The sequence below is a fragment of the Mastacembelus armatus genome, chromosome 10 (assembly GCF_900324485.2).
Source record: "Mastacembelus armatus chromosome 10, fMasArm1.2, whole genome shotgun sequence".
Lineage (NCBI taxonomy): Eukaryota > Metazoa > Chordata > Actinopteri > Synbranchiformes > Mastacembelidae > Mastacembelus > Mastacembelus armatus.
Window position 1 is genome coordinate 2,525,714 of NC_046642.1, and position 26,214 is coordinate 2,551,927.

At 45.7% G+C, this 26,214-nt stretch overlaps 2 protein-coding genes across 3 annotated transcripts in view; one reads left to right on the plus strand and one right to left on the minus strand.

Moving 5' to 3' along the window:
• Positions 1-7,140, minus strand: part of mgat4b (alpha-1,3-mannosyl-glycoprotein 4-beta-N-acetylglucosaminyltransferase B) — a 63,004-nt gene extending 55,864 nt beyond the window's left edge. Inside the window, exon 1 of the mRNA XM_026329660.1 lies at positions 6,893-7,140. Within this exon, the coding sequence (XP_026185445.1) occupies positions 6,893-6,989 (97 nt within the window). The 5' untranslated portion in view covers positions 6,990-7,140. The remainder of the gene's footprint in view (positions 1-6,892) is intronic.
• A 3,102-nt stretch (positions 7,141-10,242) lies between these two features.
• Positions 10,243-26,040, plus strand: dgkq (diacylglycerol kinase theta). Of its 2 annotated transcripts, none has more exons than XM_026330512.1 (23): positions 10,243-11,376; positions 13,596-13,675; positions 14,202-14,301; positions 14,979-15,064; positions 16,178-16,303; positions 16,485-16,638; positions 17,345-17,413; positions 17,505-17,605; positions 17,970-18,184; positions 18,374-18,464; positions 18,787-18,841; positions 19,537-19,598; positions 19,684-19,834; positions 20,229-20,267; positions 20,620-20,735; positions 21,011-21,162; positions 21,431-21,579; positions 21,674-21,852; positions 22,053-22,153; positions 22,250-22,396; positions 22,498-22,609; positions 22,941-23,093; positions 23,768-26,040. In XM_026330512.1, the coding sequence occupies exons 1-23, from the start codon at positions 11,151-11,153 to the stop codon at positions 23,867-23,869; spliced, it is 2,766 nt and encodes a 921-aa protein (XP_026186297.1). In that variant the 5' UTR covers positions 10,243-11,150; the 3' UTR covers positions 23,870-26,040. The 2 variants fall into 2 exon arrangements, with proteins under 2 accessions (XP_026186297.1, XP_026186298.1); XM_026330513.1 differs by having other exon boundaries at positions 11,275-11,502.
• The last annotated feature ends 174 nt before the right edge of the window (positions 26,041-26,214 follow it).

A 26,214-nucleotide genomic window follows, 5' to 3' on the forward strand; every position in this document is an offset into this window, starting at 1 on the left:
AGTAACTAACTGTTTGATGCCTGTTTGTCCTCCAGAGCCGCTTCAGACCACAGACTCTTCTTCTTCTTCTCCTTTGGGCTGCTCCCTTCAGGGGTCGCCACAGCCAATCATCTGCCTCCATTTAACCCTGTCCTCTGTATCCTCCTCACCCACACCAACTATCCTCATGTCCTCCTTCACTACATAGACCACAGACTCTAAATATATTCAAATATATTAATTAAGCCTCGGTTGCTGCTTAATCAATGAACAGGTTATTTAATACAGAAACAAATGCACCGACTATTTACTATAATCTCTGCTGCTGTTTGGATTTTGCAGCTTGAGAAAATCAGTAGTGAAGCTATTTAAACCAGACTGATGGAACATGCATCAGTCCTGTGCAACAGAAGCAAAGCGGCACAAAGGAAACTAAACCCAAGGTTATGGCAGCTGAACAATGCCAGACCGGATGTGTGTGAGTGAGTGACAGGAGGACAAGGCCAAGCATGTTCACTTCCAGGCTGCAAGAGGCCACCGCGTCATCTAATCGCTATGAGCCCTGTGCTGTTGGCGTGCAGTGCATCAATGTGTGTTAACAGGACACTCGGTGCTGCAGCTGCCTCCAAAATAAGAGTCTGCTGAGAATTTAAAATACAACTTTTACATTTTAAAAATGTAAAAAATTAATGAAACAACAGCAAAGACTGAGAAAATTGTCCTTCTCAGAATCCTCACTTCACTTGAAGTTGATCTCTGCTCTGCTAGCCTCTCGCTGCTAACAGCAATGTTTGGAACTGGTTTTTGAAAAATGAAAGGCCTCACATTCACGTACACCACATTCATTGCTACTGTTAGTCTCTGGATGGGATGTGTGATCGGTGAGTGTGATCATTTCTGCAGAAACACGTGTCGAATGGATTCAGTATGACTTCTGGAGGATCTCATTATCTCTGATGTCTCTCCACAATAAAGCTCCATACAACCACTTAGAAACCAGAGGCTGCAGAACTTCATTCAGAATCCTGCTGTTTTTAGGTTTTCTTCAGTATCACAGTGATCCAGTGACAGGTGTCTGTACATCCATGGGTTCAGTGCAAACAGCAGCTGGTCACAGTGAATTCTGCTGCTTTATCTGAACAAATTTAAGAGCTGACCTGCAGCTGACATCACAACACCACAGGGTCCTGTTTTCCTGATGGTTTCAATTTATTTCTCAAACAGGACCCTGTGATGGTTTTAGCATGTCTCCACCTGTGAGATTAACAAAAATGTTTTCACACAAACGTAAAAATTCACACTGAGCTGAGAAGATGATGCCCAGATATTCCCCTTACAGTCTGTGGTTGTGGCTCTGGATGGGTTTTAAGTGGCAGGAGGAGGAGCTGGTCCACAGGAAAACAGGAGCTGATTGAGGCTGGAGTTTTTACTGGGGTGGGGGTGAAAATGTCGGGATTAAAACTGCTGAGCAGAGCAGGTGATGTTTAAAGACAGAAATCCAGTCCACATGGGCAGAGCTGAGGAGGTCACACGTGGTCCCACCACAAAGGTAACGTTCAGCCCGACATACAGCCAATCACACGGCTGGATTAAAAGGCGTCGACCTCTGACCTCACCGCCGTTCACATGACATCACCGCTGCAGTCTCAGAGGAATGAATAAATCAAACGCGCCTTCTGTCAGCAGCTCCACTGACTGAACTAATTTACCCTGAGTGCTACAACACACACACACACACACACACACACAAACACACACTCGCTGGTTAACTGCCATCAGCGTGTGAATCAATCTCCTCTGCAGCAGAAACACGCCTTCGTCCAGAAAGGAAGCAGAGGAGCATGATGGGAGCGTGTGTGTGACATTAGGAAGACGCATGAGTCACTGAAAATGTCCGATCCCTCTGAACTTCTGCTCTAATCTGAGGCTTTGGCACAGAAACAGACAGAAACTGTGCTGCTTCCCCTCAGCAGAGAACAGTCACTGTACATTAGTCGTGTCTACACTTAAAGATGTTGTTTGTCAGTTCAAACGTTTATTTCAGACACACAAATCTGCAGCTTCTCTTCTGATTCCCACGGTTTCGCTGTGCTCAGTTCTCCAGGGGCGGAGCCCTGTGATGCTCCTCGGGTCCGAGGGACAGCGTGGCGGATGTTGTGTGACGTGTGTGATGCTTTAGGTACATTTATGAGTTAAGACAGAAGCGTCTGTGTCTGTGTGTCAGTCTGTAGCTTAGCGTGACACTGAGCATACGACTGTATCACCGGAATAAACAGGGCGGGTTCTTCTCACACTGGGGCCAAGGCTGCACAGATTTTACAGCCTGTTATTTAATGATTACCTCCAGCCGTCGGGGCCAGATTACCAGATTACCCTGCTGGGTCACAGACGCACTGACACTGAACGTATCTGGAAAATGTTCCCAGACAACGTGTGGGTTTTCCACCGAAATATCAGGTGTCTCCACCCACAGCGAGTCCAGTTTCTGGTTCTGTTCAGACTCTCAGCTCAACTATCACAGCAGCACGTCATCTGGGAGATTAACCCTTTAAAACCCCTTTTCCTACAGAGATCACAGCAAACTGTTGGTTCTTCTGTGATTTAGACTAAAGTGAAGAACGTTGTCAAACTGCTGCTGGTGCTGGGATCCCGGAACTGGAGGTGTCCAAAAAAACACAACGGACGCCTGTAACACCACCATCTGGGGCAGACGTGACCCAACACAAACATGTGCATCGTTTAGGAAGATGCATCATGTAAATGTGCATCACAAACTACATTTCAGCTGCTCCACAACATAAATCGACGTTGATGAGATTTAAGGGTTTGCTTGAGGATGAAAAAAAGAAAACTGCAGGCTCTTCATCTTGTTGCTTTCAGCCCCGCTCACTGTTTTCCTCACTTTTCTGAGAAATCTGTAAAACTGCAGCGTCTGCCAGATTATTTTCTCCACTGGGTAAAGTTAGAAGACTTTGTTTTAACTCCTGTGAGAAAAGCTCTAACACCGATTCTTATCAGCTAACGTCCAGAGAAAGTGTCGGCTTTCTGCTTTACTTTGGGATTCAAAGATTAGAATCAGTACGTTCTGCAGATTCGCTCTGCCTGTTTCTGCGCTAAGCGTTCAGTTACAGTGACGCTCACGCAGGAGGTCGTCCTGAAACGGTTCCTGGGTAAATGACGAATTTGAAACTTGAGAAAATGGAAATCTCAACGCGGACGCTGTTTTTGTGTTGGTTTCAAACTAACATATGGATTCAAACGTCTCCAAACTCCAACAACCTGCGTTTACAAAGTTATTCAGTGTTTATGACTGAATCTTATTCCTGTGCAGGCTTCAAGTGTGTTTGGTGTTTTTGTTTTTAAAAATGACATAATTGTCAAATGAGTGGACTAATTAACAAACAGACTCTCTGCAGCTCTAATTTTAATTACATGTGTTTATCTTCATGGCCATTAAAATCTACTGAGTCGGACAGCAAAGAAAAATCTTGAATCCTGTTGTACCCAAAATTGAAATAAGACCAAATAAGACAAAAAAATCAAATTTTTTAGATGTTGTTTGTTTCCTGTGCCAAATATTATTACACGTGCCCAGAATGTAGATGAAAAAAGAAAAGTTTGTTCTGACAAAAGCCTTTTTTTCATCTCATATGTTAAGAAGACGTTGTGCAGGAGCCGTTCTGGTGGATTTTCCAGAGTAATGTCAACAGACCAGAGCAGGCGAGTCTGAACCTGTTGGACTGACTGAGACCCCAGTTCACGCTCACACATTCTGTCTGGTCAGAGCGCCACTGTAAAGGATCAGCCCCTGGTTTATTCAGCACAAATCCCATCCAGAGACTGACGGCAACAGTGAATGTGGTGTCCTCAGTGTAATGTGTGTGTGAATCCAGAACCTGGTTCAGCTTATGGGTCTCTGCCGTAGACCTCCATGGCCGTCACTGTTTACAGGCTCTGAAGGAAGAAAGAGTCGACTGGTCTCTGATCTGGTTCCACTGCTCCACCAGCTTCTCTCTGCTCACAGCAACGTCTGGAGCTGGATTTTGGTTTGTGGAAGTTAACACTGATCAAAATAAAGACCAAAGACTGAAATCCAGCCCACATGGGGTGTTTGCTGTCCAGGGGGAAAATCAGTGAAAACAGCCCTGACACTCTTTATATCTAAACATCTAGAAACAAAATATCAGTCGCCTGAATCGCCTCAGCACAATTTAAGATCAGTGAGCCGCAAACACATTCACCTGCTCACAACAAACGATAAACACCACAAATCTGAGAGTACACACAACATATAATTTAGCTTATCTATGCCAAAACACCTGACATTTCACAGTGGTGTTTAATAATAGGCCGTAGACGGTCCCTCAGCCAGATGACGTGCGCTCAGTCAGCTCCACTCTCATTGTTTACGTCGGCTGTAACGTGTCACAGCCTGTAGATCACAGTGTCACACACCCTAAACCGCCTCCCACAAAAACACACTCCACCACCTCGTTCACCTGCCCTGCACAGGTGGGCTCAGTCAGTCGTTACTCAAGTGTCACTTAGTCAAGATAAACGTACGAACGGGAGGTTTCTGGCTGGTTGGGAGACACCTGTTGAGCTCAGACTAAGGATTAAAGGTGTGTGAAGGATCAACATGAACGTACGTGAACTGTTTGAGGTTCTTGCGTTGAGAAGACTGAGGGGGATGAAGTCAAAGCTCTGTCTCGGTGTGTGTTCACAGCCACAGGTTAGTGCTCACAATCTCAGACTGTACATGAATGCACCATTCCAGCAGATGCTGTCATGCAATCAGTTTCCATGCAGCTGTTTCCCAAAATAAATTCTCCATGTGGGATATGAAGCTGATATGATCCATAGATGATAATCAGGACCGGATGTTTTCTCCATGAGTCAGGAGGTAAAGCAGAGGCGAGATTCAAAAAGCATCTGTAACACCAAGAGAGGGAAAATACCACACAGCAGATCTTATAAACCAACGCTCCCTCCTACCTCTGCTGTGTACAGTGCCTAAAAACAAGCGCTCCCTGTAAAACCTCATGCATTTGAGTTCTCATTTGAATTTTATGAAAACCAGAAAACACCACCCCTTTCAACGGGCATGAGATGTATCACAAACCGAGCGTCCCCACCTGGCTGCCCCAAGCACACCGAGCACAGCGGTGTGAAGCTCCAGACATCATCTGCTCTCCAACAGCTGCACTGTGCTCCCCTGCTGTTTGGCAAATTACAAACCAAGCGCTCCTTTTCAGCAGAGGGGTGTGTTTCTGGTGCAAAACAACAAGCAGCTGTTAAGAGTCTCAGAGAACCAAACTCCACTGCAGCCACACACCCTGACGGAGTTACAGATCAAGTGTCCATTTCAAGTTGAGCAATCTGCTTAAATGGGAAGAAAAACAAACAGACATGAAAAAAACTTATCCTCATCCTTCCCACTATCTCCACCTCCCTCACAGGCTGAAGGAAGTCACAAAACAAGCGCCCCCATGGAGCTGAAGCTGCAGCTGACAGCTGAGCCTGCAGCACTCCTGTGTGTAAACACCCACACGGTGTTCCTGCATCACTGCTTCATAACAGCTGAAACTGCAACAAAACACAAAACTCCTCCCCTCTAAGGGACCATAAATCAAGCGCCCTCTCATTTCTGGGGCAGCTGACATATTACAACAAAAACAAAAACACTGAACTGTCCACTTTCTCCCAGGCCTGGATCATAAATGAAGCGCTCCATTTTCGTTCACAAAATCCAAAAACTCCCCCTCACTCCTTGCTCTGTACCACATCGCAAACCAAGCGCTCCCCTACAGTCTCTATATAGAACTAACTCTAGTCTCCAGACACCCCTCTCCTCCATGCTCCACCTCTCTGTTTTGGTAAATAAACCAAGCACTCCAGTCACACTGTCAGTCCAAACTCTCACCAGTATCCTGCCAGGACCTGCTCCTGCAGAAACCGCTGCAGCATTTTCTTTCCTCCTCAGAGCCACTACATCCATCAACAAGACCCTCTCTTCAGAGCGTCACAAACCAAGCGCCCCCTTGGTTAACTCAGGCCTGGGACTTCTCTTCACAGTCAGGTTCACCTACAGCAGGTAGACCCACCCCTCCTACATCTAGACCCTCTGCTCTGTCCTCAATGCATCATAAATCAATCGTCCCCTTTCTAACCTCCACAACAACTTCACCTGATCTCTGCAAGTATCCTGCTTTTTATTTCTGCAACACAATCAACTAAACTCCACCTGACTCCCTGAGCACCTTCTCCACCTCTGTCCTGAGTGTGATCCATCACAAACCAAGTGCTCCCCTGACAGCCTCCATACCTGGGCTGTCCTCAGTATTTCTGTTTCCAGCAGCAAAAATCCAACTTAGTCCTGTTCTCGCCTCTCTTCAGGTGGCACATAATGTGTCACAAATCAAGCGCTCCTTTCGGCGCTGTCAGCTTCTCTGTACATGCAGAGGCATCTTGTGTTTGACTCTGCAACCAAATCAGCCAACAAACCCTCAACCACCTCCTCCATCTCTCTCCCTCATCCAGACCCTGTCACCCTAGGTGTCACAAACCAAGCGCTCCCCTGATTTCCTCAGCGGTGGAGCTCCCACTCACATCACCAGCATCATGTGTTTATTTCTGCAACAAAAACCAAACCAACCCCTACTCCATCTCCCTCCACCTACAGCCTGCCGGCATGCGATGCATGACAAACCACGCGCCCCCTTCACCTCCGGACCATCTGAAGCCTGCAGCCTCCCATCAACACCATCATGTGTCCTTTTCTCTGCAACATCCAAAACACAAAAGCGGAGCCCCCTCTTCTCTCCGGCGCGTACGGCACGGCAAACCGAGCGACCCCCCGCCCTCCTCCCAAACGCACAGACGTACACCGGGACACACCGGGATCGGGTCTTACCTCTGGAGCTGCTGAAGGCGGTGTACCAGGACAGGGAGACCAGCCCGCACAGCCCGAACAACAAGACCGTCAGGAAGGAGACATTTCGGAGCCTCATCTCCGGAGCCCCGGGAGCATGACCGCACCGAGAGGGGGGAGGACGGGGACGGAGGAAGGGGGGACGCAGGTAAACGGAGACCTGGAGACCGAGAGACAGGTAGACGCGTGCGGAGAGAGACGGAGAGACGGGCGGAGCTGTCGCCGTGTGAGCAGCAGCAACGAGACTGAAGAGACGAAGGGAGGGAGAGAGAGAAGGGGAGGAGAAAGGTGGAGAGACACTGGGTTAAAGCAGGGGGAGAGAGAGGGAGAGAGAGAAATGAAAACATTAAAACAAAGTCAAAATGAATACTGTGTTTCCATAACACGGTGGTCCAGACCGCGTTCAGCTCATTTACATTTACAATAAAGAGTAGAAATGATAAATAAAACTTGAACAGGGACATCATGGTTTGGAGGTTTGTCATTACGAGCTTAGCTTTGTTGTATTTTGTTCTATTTGTCCCAAATAACCAAAATAAATTCCAGTAAAAGTAACTTAAAATAAATAACAAAATAAAAATAGAAGCCATGCATAGGGTGGAGTGGTTAGCGCTTAGAATGTAGATTTCTGTGTTTTATTTTAATATATAAAAAAATAAAAATCAATTCCGGTACTTTAGACTGGTATGTGTTTATTTGTATTTTATTTATTTAAAATATTTTTAGATTTAATTTTGATTTAACTCGTCTGACGATGACACTTGTTTTCGCGCCATTTGAGCGCGCTTTAGTGGCCATTAGTGAAGCTCCGCCCCCTTAGTTACTGTTGCTACGTGTCGGGTTTTCCGTTGTTTTGCTAGCTAGCTAAGTATTTAAATATGTTAATATTATATATATATAATTAATAAAATAAATAATCTATTTGCAGATTTAATGATCAATAATAATTGAAATATAATCTGCTACATAGATACATTAAATTACGTTGAAGCTAATCATTTTTCTGTGCATTGTATCGGTCATTCTGTGTAGTGATTTTATTTTTGTTACTTGATGGTACTAATACTACATCAAAAATTTACTTTCTTTTACGTATACGTATAAAGGCAGTACTTTTAGAGTATTTGTACTGTACTGTTACTAGTACCTGAGTAAAAGGTCTGAGTATTGTCCCATTACTACTGAAAACTAATGTTTTATGTTTCTATGTTCTATGTTTTTTATGGTGCCTGTAGAAGCGAGTGAGGGATGATGAAGGACAAATGCCTGTTTGTTATGTTATATTATGTTATGAATGAGGACTCTACTGCAAAACAAATACCTTTGGTACAAATAAAGTAACCTGAACCTGTCACCACCACCAGCACTACTACCACTACTACTACCACCACTACCACTACTACTACTACCACTAATATTACTACTACTACAATACAAACAGTACCAGTTGCTCTGGTACCTGTTTAAAAGGTGCAGGAGGGAACCCTGGGAACAAACGAGGCAGAGCTAAGCCTGATTTCTCTGATTAAACTGTGTGTTAATTTAAATACATATTGCTGTGTTCTTATTTATTTGTGCTGTTGGTTTCATGGAAGTATTAGCAGTTTCTGCTACAGAGCCAGGCTAGATGTTTGCCTGTGCTTCCAGTCTTTATACTAAACTGGTTCAGTGGACTTTTACTAGATTTTATGATGGTTCTGGTGCTTTTGCAGAGTCCAGAAGTGTATTTGCAGGCCTGCAGTGTCACTTAGTGGTCAGAAAAATATTTATCTGTCTGGAAATCAGGATTAGACTATGTACTTCAGTACTATTGTGATATCAACATCGCATTTTCCTGCTGTGCATTTCATTGCCAGCTTTATATGGGTTATTATCAGTTCCATCCAAAACACATTTCTCCCTACATTTAAAGACTGGCCGTAAGGCCCAACTAGGTAAATGCTCCTGTTTTTAATGAACATGGCAAATATTGGAGACTGGTCTGAAAATAAACGAAAAACCACGTGTCTCTCATTAATCATCCATCAGATGTATGGACTGAAATGGCTAACGGAGCTAGAACAATGCTAGAATAATGTCATTTATGCATTTTGCTGGCAGTGAAGTGCAGTCTTTAATCTGTGGTTTTGGTACTTTTACCTACACCAGTGATCTTAAATGCATCAGCTGCAGCTGATTTCTAATTCAGTTTTTCAAAAACCAGTCATTGGTGTCAACACCAGAGTGGGCGGTGGTAAAATGACTAAACTAATGGAGCAAATATATTAAGTGTATGAACCATGTGTTTGTAATGCAGAAAACATCTTAAACGTGCTCTGGTTGTTGGATTCACAGAACAGGCACCAAACAAGCTCATAAATAATGTCTGCAGGACAAACATTACTGCAGCTTCTGTTCAGGCTGCCTTGCTTAAAGGTACAGAGACAGTTTTTACACTGAGGTCTAAATAGTTTCACTGTGCTACCGTGACATCCAGTGGTCAGCTGCAGCCAGTGCAGTCCTGACACATGAAGGCATCTTCAAAATAAAACATGAAAATGTCCATTAAAAGAAACAACAGCAGCAGGAAAATGCAGCAGACACAATATTAGTCCAAAACCTCATGTTTAACAGCAAATAATCCCAGTTTATCTTTACTGTCACTGCAACTTTTCTGCATGAACAGTTCTGCTTTTTTTTTTTTTTTTTATCACATGAAGGGTTTGAATCCTTCTACCACCATCACAACACAGTGGTGCAAGGTGCACAGTATTTTATAATAACACCAAGTCAGAACATCTCTGACATGTTGGTGCCATAAGAACCATCTCAGACTCTGAGAACATCAGGGACAGGCCTTCTGCTCGGACCCGGAGTCAGGACTAAACAGGGAGAAGCAGCAAACAACCTCACACACTCACACTCACTCCTATGGGCAATTTAGAGTCACCAATCAACCTGACATACATGTTTTTGGACTGTGGGAGGAAACCAGAGGACCTGGAGAAAACCCACACAAGCACAGGGAGAACATGCAGACTCCACACAGAAAGGCCCCTGATGGGTTTCAAACCAGGAACCTTCTTGCTGTGAGGCAACAGTGCTAACCACTAACCCACTGTTTTCTTTTTATTCTTGCTCATATACTTTTTAACTTTATTTCTGTAAAGCACTACTAGTGACAGAGGAAAGGTGGGTTAGGACACCTAAACATATTTATTCCTGTTCTGTGGCTGAATGGGAGTCAGGAGAACCTCAAAGGTGAGGAGGCAGGGAGGAAGGGAAGGAGACAAGGAGAGGGATGAAGGAGAGGGAGGAGTAAATCAGTGTTGGAGACTGACGCGGAAGAAGAATCAGCCTCGGAGAAGGAAGAAGAAACGTGAAATGAAAGCAGCCCCCCCTCCGCCTGGTTTCACACTTGTTGATTCATGTTTATCTCCCGTCCTGCTGCGGGGAACTGGATATTTTCATACCCGGTTTGGCGTCTTTCCCTGCCCGCGCTGGAGCAGCTGGTTTCAGGCTGCGACTCTTCACTGGACATAACATCACTTTATACCGGACACACTGACCGTCCAGTCTCACCGGATCAATATTTCATCTTTTATTCATCCAGCTTTCCAAGCGGAGAGCTCCGGGAATCGTACCGAGCGCGGCGCCCTCTCCTGCGCTCAGCGCCGCTGGGTGGCACCGCTGTCTCCGGGCGGAGGGGCTCAGATCGCGGCGTGGTGGACCATCTCTCCGCCGAGAGACGACGACGCCGAAAAGACGTGAAAACCGAAGCTTATCGCATCCCCGGACCACGTCGCCGTGTTTAACAAGGCGGGTACTCGATTAATATTTCAGCAGCTGGATATTTAGCTCGCCTATGCGGCGGGAGGCTCCGGGAGACACACCGACCGCGGCGCCCTCTCCGCCGGGCAGCGCCGCTGGGTGGCACCGCTGTGTCCAGCCGCTGGGATGACTCCTCTTTGGGGGTTGACGACGTCGCATTTGGCAGAACGCTAATCCTGGTTGGATCGCAGAGTCGAGTAGCCTGTTCTGGATTTTTGTACCCGGATAATTCGCTCGTGAAGCGGTGACACCCAGGGGACACACACCGAGCACGGCGCCTTTTGTGCGGACTGCGCCGCTGGGTCCGGCCCGGTGGGATGTCTCACCACTGGAGGTGGACTCGCATCTAAAACCGGGTTTTTCTACGTGAGACGTGAGCCTAGTCGTCCCCGTGTTCTCACCTCCTGTCGGGTAGTTTGTGTGGGAGGACATGGCCGAATGTGGCCGGGCCAGACCAGCGGACCCGGACTCCGCGCACAGCCGCACAGGGAGCCCCCTGACCACCAAGAAAAGGACACAGCAGTCTCCCGGGCTCCGGCCCAGGTACCAGAGCTCCGCACCGGGGCACTGCTTCAAGAAAGTCACCCTGACCAAACCCACCTTCTGCCACAGCTGCAGCGACTTCATCTGGGGGCTCATCGGTTTCCTGTGCGAAGGTAAGACTACTAAACCCGTTTAGACTGGAAACCTGAAGGGCTTATCTCGGGAATCGAGTCATCAACCCGATCCTGGTGTGCTGCTGCCTTGCTCTGCATGTGGAGCTTCAAGGGACCTTAGACCAGGTGTGTTTGGGTGTCAGGTTCTTGACCTGTGCAGAACCTAAACATATATAATCCTATTCTGACATGGAGCTGGTCCGTCCAGACTGGATTCTAGACTAGATCCCATACTGGGGTCAGGCTCATATGTACCCAAAGTCATCCTGCACTGACACATGCACCATCTGCAGGCTGCAAAGGAAGGCAGCCTTCCCTTTCCTTTTCCTTTCTTCCTTTTCCCATTTCCTGTTTTTGCTCTTCCTCTTTCCTTTCCCACTATTTCCCTTTCCTCCCCTCCCCGTCCTGTTTCCTTTCCTTCCCTTCCTTTCCTTTCCTTTCCTCCTCACTAAGCCCCCACTTCATCATGGATTCAGCTGGTGAGCTGAGGACCTGAACCAGGACACAAACAGACCAGTATGCCCAGTAACTGTTTGTCTGTAATCTCCACAATGTGTGTGTTTCTGGGGAGGTGTAAAGTGTCTGTCGCAGTCAAGTCGTGATTTACTTCTTTCGGTTGGCATGGCAACAGGAGACAGGCGGGGATGCTGAGACAGTGTGTGTGTGTGTGTGTGTGTGAGCAGAGACCATCATCATCCTCATCATCACAAGCACATCAACAACAACATCAACAACAACAACAACAGTCGACTGAAGGCTCAGCTGGATTATGTAACGTTTCCTCTTTACACAAACCAAACTGCTTCCGCAGCTCGTGAAGATTTCCCATGACAACAAAACACAGTTTGTTCTGGAGACGGTTCTGGTGCGTTGACTGTGGTGGGATCTGAACAGAGCTGCTCCACGATCATTTGGTTTCAGCCTGATTTTTACGGTTCAGTCATTTACAGCAACTAATCTCTCGTTAGTCCTGTCAAATCAAGAGACCTGTGACGATGGAGGACTCAGAAGTCCTGGCCCACTAAGACTTTTACTGGTCTACTCATTGTCCTGTGTTACAGACTTGCTTCTCTCTTAGTCTGACATTAAAGATTTATTTTATCTGTAGGTGACACTTCTACTGATAAAACAAAATCAAATATTCCGATCAACAGAAAATGGTTTTGCGTAACACTGCAGCCAGAATGAAGGACTACATCCATGGGTTAGCTGAGCCCTAAATCTGCAGTATCCTCAGGCACATTCACACTAAACGGCCCTTTAAAGGACAAGTTGAACTGCATTGTTTGTAAAATGGGAACAAATGTCAAACCCTAAAACAAGTTGTTTTGTCCAGGGAGTCCTGACAAGTCTGCGTTGAGTCACTGGTGTAAAGTAACAGGCTTTTTCAGAGTCCTAATAATGTGTTTGAGTCCCTGGACAGGAAAAACCAGCCTGAAGGTTTCTGTAGGTGCTGCTGAGCTGAAACAGGGTTGTTGTTTTGAGCTCGAAGTGTGAAACTGGCCAGAGCGAACACCTGAGGTTTACCACAGTGTAACAGAAGAGACACAAGAAGCCGCCGCAAACTAAATGTCAGCTCCACGACACACAATGGAGGCGAAGACCTCACAGTTCACTCAGACAGAATCTGAACGTGCTCTGATGTATACGTTTCCTTATTAGACATGTCTCCTGCTGGTTCAAGGCCTTCACAGCCAAACACGTCTTATTCTCCTGCTACAACCTTCTATTTGCTAAATGTGCTCTCATTTAGAGAAAAGTCAGATCAGTCAACATAATAAATCCAACATTTCATGCATTTGTTTCAGCACTTGCTCTTAACGTTGTGAAGAGATAAAACTCTTGGTGAACATTTCTGTGCATCAATATGTTTGATACATAAAGCAAAGTTTGATACTGTTTTTGCTTCTTTTTCCACAGTGGATTTTATGTTGAATTATTGAGGTTTGGTTTTAGTCTCCATTTGTACGTTAATTCCTCTAATCCAAAACACACACATTACAGGAAACACCCTCAGGAGGAGAACCTGGACTTAACTTCCCACGTCAGGACTATTTTTCTATTTGTTTTGAATTTTCATGAATCAACCAAACACAATAAATTTCTCTCTCTCTCCCTCTCTGGTTTTGAATGAACCCAGCAGAAGGTCATAAGTATTTTGGATCTGTGGGGAACCGAACCCCCGTCCTGGTCTCTGACTGTCCTCTGTGTCTCCTCAGTGTGTAACTTCATGTGTCATGAGAAATGCCTGAAGACGCTGCGATCGCTCTGCTCCTGCATGACTCCGTCTGTAGTCCAGGTGAGCACCAGACAGCGCCTCACTGAAACCCACACACACTCCGACATGATGTTTATTGATCGGCACAGCACTGATCACTGAGCAGGACTAACTGCTGCACCGATCAATAAACCTGAGCAGGCGCTGACAGGAAGGACCGGTGTTTTCAGGTCACCTGTTTCTGGGAAAAACAGCTGATAAAGATTCATTTCAACTGCGTCAACTCAGAAAAATCACCTCACGTCACACGTGTTCTCCATGTCGTTTAAAAAAAATGCCGTGTGTCAGTAAATTTATCTACACTTCACCACTACGACACAGTAATTTCCAGGTGCTCACTGAAGTTAATGCTGGACTATTTTCAGTGGCGGATGAATCCACATTTTCTGCTGTAGCGAGTATTAGTGGAAGGATGAAGAACATGTCCTGTTTTTGTTTTCAGCTGTTCACTCACAGGTTGAACGTGTGATGATTGTGTCGTTTCTAGGTTGTGTGTTAGTTGCGTTAACGTTACTCCAGTCACGTTCCTTTTTACGCTGCCCTGCAGGTGCCGGTGGCTCACTGCTTCGGTCCGGCCAGTCAGAAGAAGCGTTTCTGCTGCGTCTGCAGGAAACAAACAGAGGGAAGCACGGCGCTGCGCTGCGAAGGTCAGGCCAGTAACATCACCAGTTAGGCCAGTTCAACCAGCATCTCATGGTGTAGTACATTATACTTACATACACACTTAAAACCAGTTTCCAGTGTTACACCAAATTAAAAGCCACAGAAAGGTCAGTACTGTGTTTACGTAAAAACCTGAGCACGCCTAGTGAGAATATATATTGTTTTGTCATTTGGGTGAACTGGCCCTTTACATTTAGCAATAATAAACTTTCACTTTAAAGAGGAGCTGCAGCTGCTTTTCTGATGTTGACATCAAATTTTATTTCTCCCCTTTTAAAGTCTGTCAACAATGGCAGCTTTGCAATGTTGGAATTCATTCGTTTGTTTTTATTGTCATGTGATTTGCACAACATTTGTACTGGAGTTCTGTTCTCCACAGTTTGACTTAAACTGAAACATTTTTATTACTTCTCCTATAAAAACATATGTATTTTATTTAGTTTATACAAAATGTTTACATTAATGTTAATGATAATAAAATGAAATAATGCAAATGACACCCAAGGATCAAAACAATGAGCACTGTCGGCTAAAAACACTACGTATAGTTGATTTTAATGTGTTAACAAATACAGAAACATTTAAATGATGTAAACTATCTGAGCAGGCTGGAGCCTTTTGACCTTTGACCTCTGGCTGAGTGTGTGTGTGTGTATTTCAGTGTGTGAGCTGCACGTCCACGCTGATTGTGCCGCCTTCAGCTGTGCCGACTGTCGCAGTTGTCACCTGGACGGGACTCTGGAGCAGGTAAGGTTGTGTTTACTCCTCCTAAACCCTGGGGGGCGCTGTCCTGAACCACCTTATGCTATGTCAAATGCTAATGTCAATAGATCCCAGACCTCGATGCCCAGATCTGTTGTTTATTGTGTCGATGCTTCGTGTTGATTAAAGCAGGGGTCAGTGTTCGGTGTCAGATTAATGACTAATGTGATTGACGTTATTGATCAGTCTGACTGATCACCTGACACCTGTATTTAAACACTTGTAGTGAGACGCTTGGTAGAAAGAAAACGAAGAGGTCGGCTGTCAACTCAGTGTGTGTGTGTGTGTGTGTGTGTGTGAGTAGATTGACGATTGATCCGCCACAGTCACTGATTCATAGTCAATATTGTGGTGCTGAGAGCCCCTACAGAGCTGATGGTGGTCAGACTGGAAACCAGCAGCAGAAACTGGGTCAGATTCAGCACCTGACAGAAAGCAGCTATTTATATTTAGTCTTATCTGATGTTTCTCAGGGTTAGTTTGTTTGTGGCTCCACCGGTTCCTTCCAAAGATGTAAATCTTTAAGAAAACCTGACAGATGTAAAGTTTTATCGTTAAATGTTGAAACCTCTCGCTGTGGTTTTCTATCAGACCTTGTGCGTTTGCTGGGGACTGTTTTCAGTGGCGGATTAACCCACATTTGTGAGGTCATGTCGTGTGTTTGTTGCTTTAGACTCTGTGGTGCAAGAAACTGGAACAGTTTATTAAAAAACACATCACTATTATCACATATTAAACACATCACACATTATTTTATTAAACACATCACATTATTTTTAGAAAGCTAAAAACTCCTCAGCTAATTTGTGACTGATGTATGTGGAGGGAATTTACAGCTGATGATGCACTGCATTGATTAAATCTCACAAAGTACCTGGATCCTGCATCACTAAGACTAAGATCCCAGCTCTGGCTTCATCAGAGCACAAATGTGTGTTAATTCACAGCTGAAAACAGTTTCTGTCGCCTCCTTAAAAAGAGATTAAAGGAGTTTTGCTGTGTTAGAGCTAGAGTTCATAAATAAAATTGTTTGTCCTCTGAATAAATGAACCTGGACTGTTTCTTGTTGTTTATTTCTTTCATGTTCTGTCACTTCAGGACACGTTTCACCACCACTGGAGGGAGGGAAACTTGGCCTCAGCGGCAAGATGTGAGGTGTGTCGACGATCCTGTGGTTCGTCTGACGTCCTGGCAGGGATGAGGTGTGAGTGGTGCGGCATCACGGTGAGAACCAGCTGAGAATTACACCAAACCCTATCACCCAGTCCCACCATCGGTCGCACAGTCTGCCTGGATTACCAGAACTCCAGGGCTCTGAAAACATGAGGCTCAGTGTGATTTTAAGTGAAGTTGATGAGTTAATGCAGAATCACTGAGTGCCGTGCGTTGTTTGACTTTGCTGCAGAGCCACGCGGCGTGCTACCTCAACGTGCCACCAGAGTGCACTATGGGACGTCTGCGCTGCATGCTGCTGCATCCGGCCTGCGTCCACCTCGACTCCAGAAACTTCAGCAAGATGCATTGCTACCGAATCAGTGAGATCTGCAGCCATGACCTGGGTACAGACACACACACACACACACCCCTGCAAACCACATCCTCTGTGACGCTGCTGACACAAACTATATGTGAACCAGAGGCATACATCTCATTTCCTGCCAGTTTCACGGTACCGGTCTGAGCTGAGAAACTGAAAAAACAAAGGCTCTTCACAAACAATGTTGATAACGTGACTGTAAGTTCTGAGGCTTCATCACAAACTCACACCACCAGGCTTTGTCAGAGAAGACGCCCTGTGAGTTTCATCAGCTCAGAACTAAAGGCTGGTGGCAAACAACTCATTTGAAAAAGCAAAACTGCACAGAGAAATTTCAGTGTTGCACCTCTCAACCCCTGGTACTTATACTAACACACCCTCAAAAAGTCATCAGAGGGAAGACACTCAGGAGACCCTGAGGTCTTGAACCACCCTTTGTTAAGGAGCATAAACACCCATTTTTCAGGGGGATGTGATCTTAGTCAAACCCACATCATTTTGACACATGATCACTAGTCTCACAAGCTGAACCTCCGACTTGGACTGAGCTGCCTCCTTTCATCCACTCTGGTGATTTCTTGTTTTAATGTTTAACTTCAACCTGCTTGCAGACTTTTGAGCTGAATCAGACTCAGTTACTTAATTTCATGTTATTTAATACATGAAATAAAATAAGTTAAACATAAAATAATGAAATTAAGCTAAACAATTTTTTCTTGTTTCCTCAGATAACTCGGATGACCTTGAAGTGTCTGCTGTGGCGTCTAAAGACGTTCAGCCGGCGGCTCCAGAGTCAGGTGAGTTCACACTGAGTCCTTGTCCACACCAGCCTTTACTGTGACTTTCACATCATGAAGTCCCGAGTGACCATGTTCCTCCGGCCCACAGGTAAACAGTTTCTCAAGGTGTTCGATGGCGATGATGCAGTGAGGCGCGGCTTCTTGCGACTGGTCTCCCTCTTTCGAGCCACAAGGAATGAAGAAGTGGTGGTGAGGCTCTGCCTTCTCTGAAATACTACACACTATTATTGTTCTACTGCTACAACTAAGGTAAAGCACAGACTAATAGTTATCTCAGTATTAATCTGTGAGCCAGCTGGGTTAATGTCCAGCCCTGGGTTTGGTCTCACAGGAAACATGCAGCCTAGCAGACAGTACTCAGGGATTATCAAACTGGAAAAACATTAAATATCTATTTTATTATAAAAGATGCACATTATTCAGTTTATTAGACCGTCAGTCTACAGTCGGCTGAGGTCTATTCCTGCTGTTATTCCCACCTTCACTCTGCCCTCAGCCCCAAACACTGAGCTCGTGTTGGGTCTAACGCTGCAGTACTTGTGTTTTCCTGCAGGAGGCGGCGCTCAGGGCCTTCTACCTCCCTGACGAGCCTCAGGACTACGAGCTGCACGAGGTTGGCGGTCTGCAGCGTCTCCAAGGTGATGACATCGTAAACCGGAACGGGGGTCCAGACAACAGGGGCTCTCTGAAAGACGCGGGCGACACCTGGATCCTGAGGGCCAAAACCCGAGACACTGACAACATCAAGGTGTACGCCACTTGGCCCAGGTGAGGGCTGGTGGGAAATTAAGTATAGTGGGGGTCCAGAATCCCAGGTGGAGAGCAGCAGGATTTCAGGAAAGCAATCAAACTATGTTGGTTCATTTCCAAGCAAGGAACTGTGTTTACTTATTTTCTAACAGCTGTGTTCTACAGTTTTCACATAAAGAACTCAGGCCATTTTCTTGTGTGTTTCAGGTCGGCTGCAGCTTTCGTCCCCATCTCCATCTCAAAGCACAGCACAACAGCTTCAGTCCTCACTGAGGTCCTCAGTCAGCTGGGCAGACAGGTAGAAACCGGCTCCTGCAGCCCGGACAGGCTCACACAGGCTGTGCTCGGTTGTTTCCCCTCAGTGACAAGTCACAGTGTCACTGTTCACCTGTGTGTCTTTGGATGTGGCTGAAGGTGCTCTGTGTATAGAAAGTCTAATCATCACAAATAAGTTAAGGATATAATGAAGTTTTGATAAGTTCATAAATGCACAATGTTGGAAAATGGTCAGATGATGGGGAAAGTCTGTAGGTTGTGCAGGTGCTGACAACATGAAAGTCACTGGCTCTTAAAAACAGAGCAGCCCTCAGCAGGTTCAGCCTGTGTCTCTGTTGTTTCAGGAGGACGACGTGTCCAGGTTCAGTCTGATGGAGGTCTGCATGAGCAGCAAGCAAGGTGAGCTCTGAGCACCAACTGATGGTCAACATGTCCACTGATGAGCCAAAACATTCTGACCTGAGACCTGGTTCCGGGTTCACACCTTGAACTCTTCATTGCATGTTTCAGTGTGTGCAGTGAGGCAGGGTGCGTTATCCTGCTGGACCAGGTCATGATCCTGTTGTACCTGATCCACAGCCATGTTTAAGTAGGTGGCATGAGTCAAACTGACCGGTCTACCTGCCACAGTGCAGTCTGGTGTCATCACCTCCCCTGGTGCTGTACCCAAATGTCCATCCTGTATTATTCCAGGACCAGGCGACCATCCTGTATTATTCCAGGTTCTGATGCCCACAGGCCCCCTTGACGATGCTTTCAGGGGTGGACGTGTGTTAAAAATCCTCTGCAACTTGCTGTTCGGCCCAGACAGGGCAGCCCTTAGTCCACCCCCCGCGTCCCCAGTTCACAGCTTGTCCGTCCTCAGACCGCTGAGGTGGACACTGCAGTGCACCCATCCATCCAATCAGAATCCAAGTCACTACAAGAACGGACCGCTCAGCGCCCGATCTATTCCAGAGCACTGCACCACAACACAGCCATCACTGTTCATGTCGTCTGTGAGCTCAGGATGTTTTCGCTCATGTGTTTAAAGGGACCAGCGAGATTGTTACTGTGCTGTTAGTGTTGAGCAGCTCTGTGTTTCTGTCGTCCAGTGCAGAGACAGACGCTGAGTCCTCAGGAGAAGATCCTGGACAAACTGCAGGAGATCAGGAAGGTGAGAGGAGGAGCGACCTCTGCCCAGGCCTGCCCACATACTTTACCCTGTACCTCCATCATGGTTACACCTCCTTGTTTCCCAGGTGTCTTTGCGTCAGATGAACCAGACACGGTTCTACATCGTGGAGAACAGGAACCGAGTGGTCCAGGTGAACCTGCTGATCATGGGACTGCCCCCTTTGCTGAACAATGACGAGTACGTCCAGCTGATCGAGGACCACCTGGCCATCAAGAGTGAGTCTGTACCTGAGTCCAGTCATGTCAGCTTCAGAAATGACATGAAATGTCATGTCTGGTTTTCAGTCACAGCAGATTTTCCCAGAATGAGACTGTCCTGATGTTTCTCTCATTGCTGGTTCATTTGTTAAACTGTGGCCCAGTCCCAGGGCCTCGTGGGTCCTCTTTGGGATCCTTAGCATGGCGCTCAGGCTACCTTCAAACTGAGGGTTTTCAGAGGCAGACTCACAAATGAGAGTATATATAGTTGATACCAGCAGCAGCTCCAGGCATCAGGGCTTTTCTCTTCTCCTGCTTTACTTTGATTGGATCCGTCTGCTGGTCCTGACGGGGGTCAGCTCACAGCAGGGCTTCTCCTCTAACCCCCCACTTCATGTCTCTCACTCTGCAGGTCACCTGGTCGCCATCAGCCACATCTACACCAGCCAAGGTAAGGCAGTCCTCATGGAAACCAAGTTGCTGGGTAGACTTTAAGGACACAGCCAATACCAGGTTTTATATATACATATATATGTTCTGTGTCTGGGTGAGACGTGGTTCCTCAACACTCACAGCTAAACGTGACTGAAATGTACAGACACATCCTTTGTGATTGGATTTTCTATCTGTCAGTCATTGGGGAAGTGAACGCTGCAACATCTCAGTGTAAATGGACCAAGACTCCTTACACCTGTTAATGATAACAGAGAGTCCTGGACTTCAGGTCCTGGTTTCTGTCCTGCTCTGATAAATGGTCAAAGGTCTTTGTGAACCCAGGCCCTGCTGTCTGACTCTGTGTCCAGGTGCAGTGTCGCTGCAGATCTCGTGTTTCTCTGAGGCTGAGAGAATCTACATGTTGGCTAAAGACACGTCCGTCAACAACAAGACGCTCATGTCCCTCGTCATCCCAGAGATCATGGTAACAAACAAACCCTGTGTTCCCTGGTTCTGAACCCGTCCAGGGTCTGGACTCTGTTTACATCAGACCAAACTGAGTACTTCACATATAGCACAAACAGACAGAAACACCACAGTGATTAATTTATGGTGGTTTAGCCGCTCCAGAAATATCCTGCAAAACAAAACATGTTTAGAAAGACACACAGCTCAAAAGAGACAAAACCACCAGAAAGAGACGAAGTGACCAGAAACACAGAACATAAAACAACTCAGATTGTGGTTGGTGTGTTTCAGCACAGCAAACTGGGAGACGACGTCTGTCCCCTGCTGGTGTTTGTCAACCCGAAGAGTGGAGGGATGAAGGGAAGAGAGCTCCTCTACAGCTTCCGCAAGCTCCTCAACCCTCACCAGGTCTTTGACATCTCCAACGGCGGCCCGCTGGCTGGGTGAGGACGATGTTCACGTCTGTCATCTGTGTCTAATTACTTTTTATGTTTCGGTTCTGTTAAAGAACCATTTTGGCAGCTTTGCACATTTTAGCTCATTTATTTTAAATCAGGAACAATTTTCATCAGACATGAACCAAAACAAACACTTAGAACATGACAACACACTCAGCAGAGGGAACAAAACGTGCTGAGCGACACTGAGCTGTTGTTAGTGGATGCTTTTGTACCATTACAGTGTTTCTAACGTTCTTCTTCTCTGCTACAGACTCCACACTTTCAGGGAGGTTCCCAGGTTTCGGGTGCTGGTCTGTGGGGGAGATGGGACAGTGGGCTGGGTGCTGGGAGTACTGGAGGCCATCCGACACAAACTGGTCTGTCGAGAGCCACCCATCGGCCTCGTGCCACTGGGAACAGGTCAGAAGAACACTTTTAATCCTCATCGGTTTTACTTTATGTCTTATTAATCGATTGGTTCTGAGCAGGTGTTAACTCTGTCCTGTTCCGTCAGGTAATGACTTAGCTCGTATCCTGCGCTGGGGGGCGGGTTATAGTGGTGAGGACCCTCTTCAAATCCTGGTCTCTGTGGACGAAGCAGACGAGGTCCTGATGGACCGATGGACCATCCTGCTGGACGCTCAGGACATCTCTGAAGACGGCAAGGACAGTGGCTTCCTGGAGCCACCTAAGGTCTGGACCACATCCTGCAGGACCTTCAGGATTGTTTTGACCCCTCTTGAAACATATTTAGGACTTTAATACCTGCAGCTGTGTCTTCTGTCAGTAGCATTGAGCTGCTGTTGCTTTTCGTCTTGAATGTTCCTCCATCAAACCATCAAACTCACCGTAGCTGTAAATGTAACGATGGGTCGTTTCTTCTTCTCTCCCAGATCGTCCAAATGAACAACTACTTTGGTCTCGGCATCGATGCAGAGCTCAGCCTCGATTTCCACCTGGCCCGAGAGGACGACCCTGAAAAGTTCACCAGCAGGTAACTGCGTACACCTCACTACGGACGCTTACTTCCTGCAAGTAAGAATGCATTTCCTATAAGCCTCTTTGCTTCCTGTCCCCGTGTACGCCACAGGTTCCATAACAAAGGTGTGTATGTGAAGGTCGGTCTGCAGAAGATCAGTTCCACCCGGAGTCTCCAAAAAGAGCTGCAGCTTCAGGTGGACAGTCAGGACGTCCCACTGCCCAACATAGAGGGGCTGATCTTCCTGAACATACCCAGGTAGACCCCCCAGGTGTACGCAGCCTCACACTCACAGCCCAGGGCAGGAGGAGGGTCTGCGTGACCTTTATTTCCTCTGTATGTTCTGTGTGTTTCTGTAGTTGGGGCTCTGGTGCTGATCTCTGGGGGTCAGAGGCCGACGGTCGCTTCGGGAAACCGAGCATCGATGACGGTTTGCTGGAGGTGGTCGGGGTCACTGGGGTCGTCCACATGGTGAGAGTCATGATTCCTATTTCAAAGAACAATTTACTTCAACCATTTGCTTCAAACAAAGCCTCAAGAAAAAATAACTGGAAGCAAAATTTATAACGTGCAAAAAGTGAACATTGTCTGAAGCGACTGTTTATAACTCTGTGTACTGTACATGAATTAGTTCTCATTCCAGTTAGTTAATCAGTCAAACCTTTATCACTTCTCATGCAGGTGGATGTGTCTCAAAGTGCTTTACACACAACTGACAAAAGACAGAATAAAAGTGACTTAATATAATATTTATGGATATGTATGTGTGTGTGTGTGTGTGTGTGTGTGTGTGCACGTGCAGGGCCAGGTGCAGAGCGGCCTGCGGTCTGGAATCCGTATAGCCCAGGGGACCTACATCAGGCTGACAGTCAGTAAACCCATTCCTGTCCAAGTGGATGGAGAACCCTGGATCCAGCCGCCAGGACACATCATCATCTCTGCAGCTGGACCAAAGGTGGGCACCTTTTGTCCCTGTAGGGCACCCGTAGTTTCATCCATCCATCCATCATTTGTACCCCTTATCCCTAACCAGGGTCCCAGGGATCAGCTGGAGCCTATCCCAGCTCTCTTTGGGTGAAAGTCAGGGGTCCACCCTGGACAGGTCCCCAGTCCATCACAGGGCCACATAGAGACAAACAACCTCACACACTCACACTCACTCCTATGGGCAATTTAGAGTCACCAATCAACCTGACATACATGTTTTTGGACTGTGGGAGGAAACCAGAGTACCTGGAGAAAACCCACACAAGGACAGGGAGAACATGCAGACTCCACACAGAAAGGCCCCTGATGGGTTTCAAACCAGGAACCTTCTTGATGTGAGGCAACAGGGCTAACCCCTTTGTCCACCGTGCTGCCTCTGTAGTTTCATCTTCTGTTTTTTCTCTATATTTGACTTTTCTTTTCCATGTATGTTCTCTCTCTCTCTCTCTCTCTCCTGTTGTTCCCTCTCAACTTTCTGTATTTGACTTTATTCTTTCTTCATTTGATTATTTTATGTTTCCATGTACTTTCTCTGGAAACTAACATCCCATTTCTGCTTTTTACTTCCTAATTATCTTTACTAATACAACTAACCCAAAGTATCTTTAGTTTGATATTTATAGCTGAGCGTCTTCTCCGCAGGTCTGGATGCTGAGGAAGTCCAAGCAGAAGCAGAAGAAGTCATCAGCTGGTGTGAAGGACGGACGTTTGGAGAGTCCTTCCTCCAGAGACCGACCCACCTGAACATCTGTGTCCTGCCTTTTACCTGTTTCCTGCTGCACCTGGGAAGCCGTCTTGGTTTTAGCAGCCAGCTGTGATTTCACTCATGTAGCTTGATACCGGTGCTGACGGGCCACAGGCGACCTGAAGAATGAAGCAAGGTTAACTTTTACAGTCAGAAAGTGGTGGGAGGAAGTCTGGGATCACCTCAGGTCTGGCCCAGATGAGATCACATTTCCATCCTGCCAAACATTCTTGGTTAAGCATGGTTAATATTCAGCACCTAAAATGTACTATTTTTTTAATGCAACGTAACAGGTGTCTACTTTCATGGGATCCATTGAGACAGAGTTAATACTGAAGTTTGACAATTTCCCCGTACGGATAAGCTCTGGAGTCAGAACAAAGAACCTAGGACAGTATTTAACAGAAGTTGTTAGGTCTCTGTCCCGACGTGCTGTATATGTACAGTTAGCAGTAGCAGTATACTCAGTGTCAGTCGACGTGTTATAACTGTAGTTGTAAGAAACGATGTGCAGCTATAGACTGAATTTGACCTCAGTGTTGGTTTGTCAGTGGAAAATATGAGGACAACTAACACGTTGTGTTTATCTCAAGCAGAAATCTCCTGGGATGCTGAACTGGCTCAGTTCTTTGTGTCTTGTGTCAAATCTATTAGTAACGTTTGTTTTCCAAGCGTCAGAGCTGATGTTGTGTGAGGTTCTCCACAGCCACTGAGCGCACTAAATCAAAACAGAGCTGCTTGACTCTCTGAAACCACAGTGACCACTGCAGCATCAGTGTGTAACTGGAAATTTCACAAATCAACAGGCTGATTATAATAAAGTTGTCAGATCTGTCCGAGCTGGGCCGATCAGTGCTGACTGAAAACCAAGTAGAAAAGCTGAAACACTTTCAGCAGATAGAAGGTCAGGACTTTAAACTGCTTTAGGATCTCGTTCCTCTGGTCAAAATACTGACTGTTAATGTGTTCACATAACAAATGAGAAAGAATTTCTTTTTTGGAGCTTCATAAGAAAGATTTAAAAAGCTAAAAGCCCATTAAAGCTTTACTGCCCTTGTAAAAACATGCCATTCTTAATTCCTGATGTTTTTAGATAAGGCATGTTTTTACAAGTTAGAATGGAAAACAAAAAAGTCATAAATAGTTTTTTAAACCAAGGATTATATCCAGTTAGCAACCTGCCCTCAGCCATTTTGATTTCATCAACACAAAGACAACAGTTGACTCTAAATTGATGAAAACTCGTCAGTACTGTGTTTGCTCTGACACACAGTAACAGGAACTACTTTTTTAATATCTGACAGATCAAACAAATGACCGTAGCTTTTAGTATTTGCCTCAGTAATTTTAGAGCTTGGGATGTGACAGAGATAGTGAAGAATATTTTACAGTTAATTCATCAAAAAATGCTAAATGCATTGGAAGGCTAACCGCACATTATTAAACATGTAAAAAAACAAAACAACAGCAAAAAAACTGGGTTACTTTATTAGCATTAGCATAATTAGCTTACGCTCCAAAATTACACTTTACATATGTAACCACATTCAGTTTATTAAAAAGTTCATTAAGAAACTACTTATTATTAGTGGTGTGATAAATATGTATTAATTCCAAACATATGGGGACAAAATATTATTGATCACATTATTAGTTATTTGAAAGAATGATTGAGGGTAAAATTGATCAGTCTCCTAATCATCTACATGGCTCAGTAAATTTAGTTTCTGTACAATTATCATATTTGTGTGATAATATAATCCTTTATAAAACCACCTCATTCGAAAACATTTAAATTGACAGCTTAGGTGAATATTTGAAAACTGCTCAAAGACGAGCTTCAGCTGCCATTTTTATTTTCTCTGACACAAAGACGGAGGAGGATTTAACGAAAGAGGCTTTTCGTCCACATTCCCGGAAAAACAGTGTAAAGAAATATTGTGAGGGACAGTCGTGAAGCAGCCGAGGGCTCTTATGCTAATATAGCCACAGCAGTATTTAACCACTGTTCTCTGTGTTGTTATATTTAATCCAACTGATTGAATTAGATGTTTTTGGTGCTGGAAGAATTAGTTTTTGGTCTGTGTTTGACTTCAAGGATTGAATTCAAAGATCCTGTTTTTATTCAAAGCCTCAAAACCAAACTTCAGACCAAGTAAAGTTTTTTTTTTTTTTTTTTTTTTTTTAATTGAGATGCAGGAGCTGCATTTTTGCATTTGTAAGAGAAGTGGACTCCATCCAGGCATTACCTTCAACTGACTGCGGAGTGAAGTGCAGAGCATCACCTGCAGTCAGAGCAGCTGAAGTGTTTTCTGTAGTCCACTTTGTGTGTACTGACAGTAGG